At 55.9% G+C, this 6,000-nt stretch overlaps 1 protein-coding gene across 1 annotated transcript in view; it reads left to right on the forward strand.

Annotated features, from left to right (window-relative positions):
* The window catches only part of LOC121329707 (leukocyte tyrosine kinase receptor-like), a gene marked incomplete at its 5' end in the record, with an annotated part of 32,966 nt that overhangs the window by 23,063 nt on the left and 3,903 nt on the right, over window positions 1-6,000 (forward strand). The window contains 7 exons of the mRNA XM_041275403.1: window positions 1,048-1,234; window positions 1,842-1,932; window positions 2,053-2,117; window positions 2,201-2,330; window positions 2,838-2,935; window positions 4,725-4,817; window positions 5,653-5,754. Of these exons, the coding sequence (XP_041131337.1) occupies window positions 1,048-1,234; window positions 1,842-1,932; window positions 2,053-2,117; window positions 2,201-2,330; window positions 2,838-2,935; window positions 4,725-4,817; window positions 5,653-5,754 (766 nt within the window). The remainder of the gene's footprint in view (window positions 1-1,047; window positions 1,235-1,841; window positions 1,933-2,052; window positions 2,118-2,200; window positions 2,331-2,837; window positions 2,936-4,724; window positions 4,818-5,652; window positions 5,755-6,000) is intronic.

Below are 6,000 nucleotides of genomic sequence, written 5' to 3' on the forward strand. Positions count from 1 at the left end.
TTGCGCTGAGTTGTCGATCTTGGCTCGGGACGCAGAGGAGTGTTGCATTGGCCTTCGCACTCCTGCAGGGTTAGGGAGGGGAGTTGGCTGGGGATAGTTCATCTGAGGCTTGTGGAGAAGGGGATTGGCTTGACAGTGGGAACGCAGGCTGCCCGCTGATCTTCAGTCCTTGTGATTGGTAAGAGGGTTACAGTGATGAGCCCACATTCGAATGGGCATTTCAAATTGGGTAGAACATGGGAGTTCAATTGAAAAACAAAACACATTTCTAGATGCTTTGTGAATGGGTAATTAAGCTATAATCCAATGCTGTGAGTGTACCTGGTGATCATACAATAACACAACAGCTCAGTGACCCTTTGCAGTGCAGTCTAAATGTACCCTGCTTCTGTAACCAAATGCTTTATTTCATTGTGCTGTGCTTCGCTGTGCTTTATTTCATTGTGCTGTGCTTCGCTGTGCTTTATTCCACTGTGCTGTGCTTCGCTGTGCTTTATTCCACTGTGCTGTGCTTTGCTGTGCTTTAATCCAATGTGCTGTGCTTCACTGTGCTTTATTCCACAGGGTGAGTCTGCAGCAGAGGGTGAGAGGGTGGCTGTAGCAGTATTCATTCTCACAAGAAAATACCAGATTGATCAGTGAAACTCTGTGCTTCAGGAAATAAATTAAAGATAAAATAAGCTTTGAAAATGAACAGAGTTTGTAATGTCTCTCTCCCCTCTCCCTGTCCCCTCCTCTCCCCTCCCTGTCCTCTCCTCCCCTCTTCTCTCCCCTCCGCTCCTCTCCTCTCCCCTCCCTGTCCTCTCCTCTCCCCTCCCTATCCCCTCCTCCCCTCTCCCTGTCCCCTCCTCTCTCCTCCCTGACCCTCCTCCTCTCCCTGTCCCCTCCTCTCCCCTCCACTCCTCTCCTCTCCCCTCCCTGTCCTCTCCTCTCCCCTCCCTCTCCCCTCCTCTCCTCTCCCTCCTCCCCTCCTCTCCCCTCCCCTCCACTCCTCTCCTCTCCCCTCCCTGTCCTCTCCTCTCCCCTCCTTGTCCCCGCTCCCTGCAGTTTATTATCGGAAGCAGCAGCAGCTGCAGGAGGTCCGTGTGCGTCTGCAGAGTCCGGAGTACAAGCTCAGTAAGATCCGCACCTCCACCATCATGACGGACTACAACCCCAACTACTGCTTCACGGGCACCGCGGCCTCGCTGAACGATCTCAAAGAGGTGCCACGCAAGAACATCACCCTGCTCAGGTACCTCCGCCTGGGGAGAACACTCTCCCTTCTCCCCAACCCCCTCCCCTCCCCTCTCCGGGGACACGGGGGAGAGAATGGGCGGGGGGTAGGGGGGAGGGGACGGGGGCTCCCTAGGGTAGAGGGAGAGAGAAGAGGCGGTGGGGAGGAGAGAGGGAGAGCAGGAGGCGGAGGGAGACTCCTCTCTTCTCCGACCAGGAGAGGTAGAGAGGGGAGGGCCTCTCCTCTGACCCCAAACTCCCCTCCCCTCTACTCTCCCTCTCCCCCCCTCCCTCTCCTCTCTCCCCTCTCCTCCTCCCCTCCCCTCCCACCGGAGGCGGGGCCCCCTCTCCTCTCTCCTCTCTTCCCCTCCCTCCCCTCTCCTCTCCCTCTCCTCCCCCCCCCCTCTCCTCCCTCTCCTCTCCCTCCCCTCTCTCTCTCTCTCCTCTCTCTCCTCCCCTCTCCTCTCTCCTCTCCTCCCCCCCCTCCCCTCTCCTCTCCCTCTTTCTCCCTCCCCTCCCCTCTTCTCTCTCCTCTGCCCCTTCCCCTCTCCTCTCCTCTCTCCTCTTTTTGTTCCAGTGACTCACAGCTAGTCTGATCTGCGTGTCGTTCCCCCCTCTCTCCTCAGGGCGCTGGGTCACGGTGCGTTCGGGGAGGTCTTTGAAGGCAGGATACTGGGGATCTCAAGGGAGAACAGCCCACTGCCAGTGGCCATCAAGGTGAGAGAGTGAGAGAGACAGAGAGAGAGTCAGAGAGATGTGTGAATGATAGAGATCACTGAGGAGCCCAGCAGGCTGTTCCTCCAGCACTAAGCCAGCGTGTTTAACCCTGTGTTGCAGACACTGCCTGAGATCTGCTCCGAGCAGGATGAGATGGACTTCCTCATGGAGGCGCTAATCATGAGGTGAGGGATCAGGGGGTCGCTCACTCACACGCTGCTTCACTCACTCACCGTCTCGCTCACTCTCCCTCTCTCTCTCTCTCCAGTAAGTTCAGTCACCAGAACATCGTGCACTGTGTGGGCGTGTCTCTGCAGACTCTGCCTCGCTTTATCTTACTGGAGCTCATGACTGGAGGGGACATGAAGAGCTTCCTGAGACAGAACCGACCCAAATCCGTGAGTAACCTGCTGCTTGAGCCTCCTCACAGGAGCGGGGTGCCATAATCCACATTCTTACAGTGTGCTGGGTCTCCTGTGTACACTGTGTGCTGGGTCTCCTGTGTACACTGTGTGCTGGGTCTCCTGTACACACTGTGTGCTGGGTCTCCTGTACACACTGTGTGCTGGGTCTCCTGTGTACACTGTGTGCTGGGTCTCCTGTGTACACTGTGTGCTGGGTCTCCTGTGTACACTGTGTGCTGGGTCTCCTGTGTACACTGTGTGCTGGGTCTCCTGTACACACTGTGTGCTGGGTCTCCTGTGTACACTGTGTGCTGGGTCTCCTGTGTACACTGTGTGCTGGGTCTCCTGTGTACACTGTGTGCTGGGTCTCCTGTACACACTGTGTGCTGGGTCTCCTGTGTACACTGTGTGCTGGGTCTCCTGTGTACACTGTGTGCTGGGTCTCCTGTATACACTGTGTGTTCCGTCTCCTGTATTAACTGTGTGTGTGCTCCTCCTCAGAGCCATGCCTCCTCTCTCAGCATGCTGGAGCTGCTCCACATGGCCCGAGACATCGCCTGTGGCTGCAGATACCTGGAGGAGAACCACTTCATTCACCGGTGAGAGAGGAGAGGAGAGAGGAGAGAGGAGAGAGAGAGAGAGAGAGAGAGAGAGGGGAGAGAGAGAGGGAGAGAGAGAGAGAGAGAGGAGATGGGGAGAGATTGAGAGGAGAGAGGAGAGAGGAGAGAGGAGTGAGAAAGGGGAGAGAGGGGAGAGAGGAGAGTTAGAGGAGATGGAGGGGAGAGGATGGGATACCTCTCCCCTTCCTCTCCCTCATCCTTCTCTCACCTCTTTCCTCTCTCCCCTCTCTCCTTCCTCTCAACAGCCCTCTCGCCTCTCTCCCCTTCTCCTAGAGATCTCTCTCTCCGCGTCTCTCCCTCTCCTAGAGAGGAGTAGAAGGAGTCTCAATCCTCGCCCCTTTCCGAGAGGATGGACTTTCTGAGGGGGAGCGGAGAGCCTCCTACAGAGGGGAGAGGAGGGGGGAGAGGAGAGGGGGAGAGGAGAGAGAGGAGAGAGGAGAGGGGAGAGGGAGAGAGGGGAGGAGAGGAGAGGGGGAGAGAGGAGAGGGGAGGAGAGAGAGAGAGGAGAGAGAGAGGGGAGAGGAGGGGAGAGAGGGGAGAGGGAGGGATGGGCGAGGGAGAGGGGAGAGGAGCGGAGGGGCGAGAAGAGAGGGGGAGAGAGGAGAGAGGGGAGGGAGGGAGAGAGGGTCCTCGAGGCATGGAGAGGAGAGGGAGGGGAGGGGAGAGGAGAGGAGAGAGGGGGAGAGAGAGAAGAGAGAGGAGAGAGAGGGGAGAGGAGAGAGAGAGGAGAGGATGGGGTTTGGGGAGAGAGAGGGAGGAGGAGAGGGGAGAGGAGAGGGGAGGGAGAGGGGGAGGGAGGGGAGGGAGGGAGAGAGAGGAGGGGAGAGGAGGAGGGGAGAGGATGGGGAGGGGAGAGGAGAGAGAGGGGAGAGGATGGGTCTGGGCTGAGTCTTCATAGGAGCGAGGGTAAGAGGAGCGCGGGAGAGGAGAGGGGGAGCGGATGGGGAGGGGAGAGGAGAGAGAGGGAGAGGAGGGAGAGGGGAGAGGAGAGAGAGGGGGAGAGAGAGGAGAGAGAGGGAGAGGAGAGGAGGGGAAGCGGGGAGTGGGAGACGCGAGACGAGAGGTGAGAGGAGGACCCATACCCGAAAGCCCCCTGGGGGGGGAGAGGAGAGAGAGGAGAGGAGAGGGGAGAGGAGGGGAGGGGAGAGGAGGGGAGGGGAGGGGGGGAGAGAGGGGGAGGCTCATGGGGTGGGGATGAGGAGGAACTAGTAAAAATTGAGAAGAGATGAGGGGGAGAGGGGTGGGGGGGGGGGGGAGAGAGGGGAGAGGAGAGGGGAGAGGATGGGGAGAGGATGGGGCGAGGATGGGGAGATAATGTTACTATTTACCTTGTTTTTAATGGTACTTGACAACAGTGGGTAAATTCAATCAGACTTATTTATTAAAGCATGCATTGTTCAAAGATTAGAATTTGAACATTAGCAGCAATACACCATTACTGCAATGATACCTCTAGGCTCAGTATAATGGTCAGCTAGTTTAAATACAGTTGCAAAAAATCACTGCTCACACTACCTGGACTGGAGGCCGTTCTTTCAGGAACAGCAGTGAAGGATGTCATCGTGAGTCTCCTCAGTAGCCACTGAATGTATCTACCTTCCAAGTATGTGCTACAGCTCACAGATATCGTGCCAAGTCCTCTCTCTCACCCCTTTGTTCTGTTCACTCTGCCACTCACACAGCCTTGAGAAGAGCAGCTTTAGGCAGGCCGATGGCTTGTTATTGTGAACCTTCATAACCCTTATTTCAATGCAATGACCCCTGACAGCGATATCGCCGCTCGGAACTGTCTGCTGTCGGGCTCCGGCTCCACCAGGGTGGCTAAGATCGGAGACTTTGGGATGGCCCGAGACATATACAGGTAGAAAGCCTCCTCTGGTCCCACCGATCTAGGCCTCTGCTCTATCCCTATTGGAAACTACCGGCTCTGTATTATGCGGTCCTATTTCGGAGGTGAGGCTGGGAGGAGGGACGAAAGGAGAAAGGAAAGAACAACAAGTAAGTGCTATTTTTTTAAAAAATTACGTGGAAAAGGGCGATTAGGAGAAGAGTAGAAGGAGTAGAATTTAGAAGGAAGAAGGGCTCAGAACGAGTGAGAATAGAAGGACAGGAAGAAGCTAGAGGAAGAAGGAGGAGTTTTTTGATTCTAGAAGAAGGAGGAGAGGAATAGGGGAAAACCCTACCAGGGCTCGAGGATGTCCAGGGGACGAGTTTTTTTCTTTTAGAAGGAGGAAGAAGGGGAAGGGAGGGGGGAGGAGTAAGGAGCCCTCGGCGAGGTAGTGGGGTGGCAGGGTTGAAAAAATTACTTGGAAAGGTAGGAGGGGAGAAGGAGGAAAGGGAGGTAGGGAGGAGAGGAGAGGAGGTAGAAGGGGAGTAGTTCCCCACACACACCCCCCTCCCTCCTCCTCCTCCTCCTCTCTCTCCTCTCCTCCTCTCACCCTCCTCTCTCCTCTCACTCTCTTCTCTCCTCTCACTCTCCTCTCTCTCCTTGTTTGCGAGGGAGAGGGTGCGGGGGGGAGTGAGGAGTCTAGGCGAGGAGAGGAGGCGGGCAGAGGAGGCTCCCTCCCCCCCTTTCTTTCTTTCTTTCTTGTTTTTCATTCAACTAGAAAAAAAGTTTTTTAATGAACCTTTTCCCTCGATCTTCCTCCTCTTCCTCATGCTCCCCTCCCTCTCTCCCTCCCCCCCTCGCTCCTCAGAGCCAGTTACTATCGGAAGGGGGGCCGCGCGATGCTGCCTGTGAAGTGGATGCCCCCTGAAGCGTTCCTGGAGGGGGTCTTCACCTCCAAAACAGACACCTGGTAAAAATTGATTCTTCAGAAATAACAGACCCCCAGCGGGGAGAGTAAGAGACCAGGAAGCAGTGCTGTCAATAACAAGGGCAGGCTGGAACTAGTTTAGCTGAGTCAAGCTTCAACAGTAACAAGGACAGACTGGAAACTAGTTTAGCTGAGAAGAGCTTCATCAATAACAAGGACAGACTGGAAACTAGTTTAGCTGAGAAGAGCTTCATCAATAACAAGGACAGACTGGAAACTAGTTTAGCT

The sequence above is a fragment of the Polyodon spathula genome, chromosome 17 (genome assembly GCF_017654505.1).
Source record: "Polyodon spathula isolate WHYD16114869_AA chromosome 17, ASM1765450v1, whole genome shotgun sequence".
Classification (NCBI taxonomy): domain Eukaryota; kingdom Metazoa; phylum Chordata; class Actinopteri; order Acipenseriformes; family Polyodontidae; genus Polyodon; species Polyodon spathula.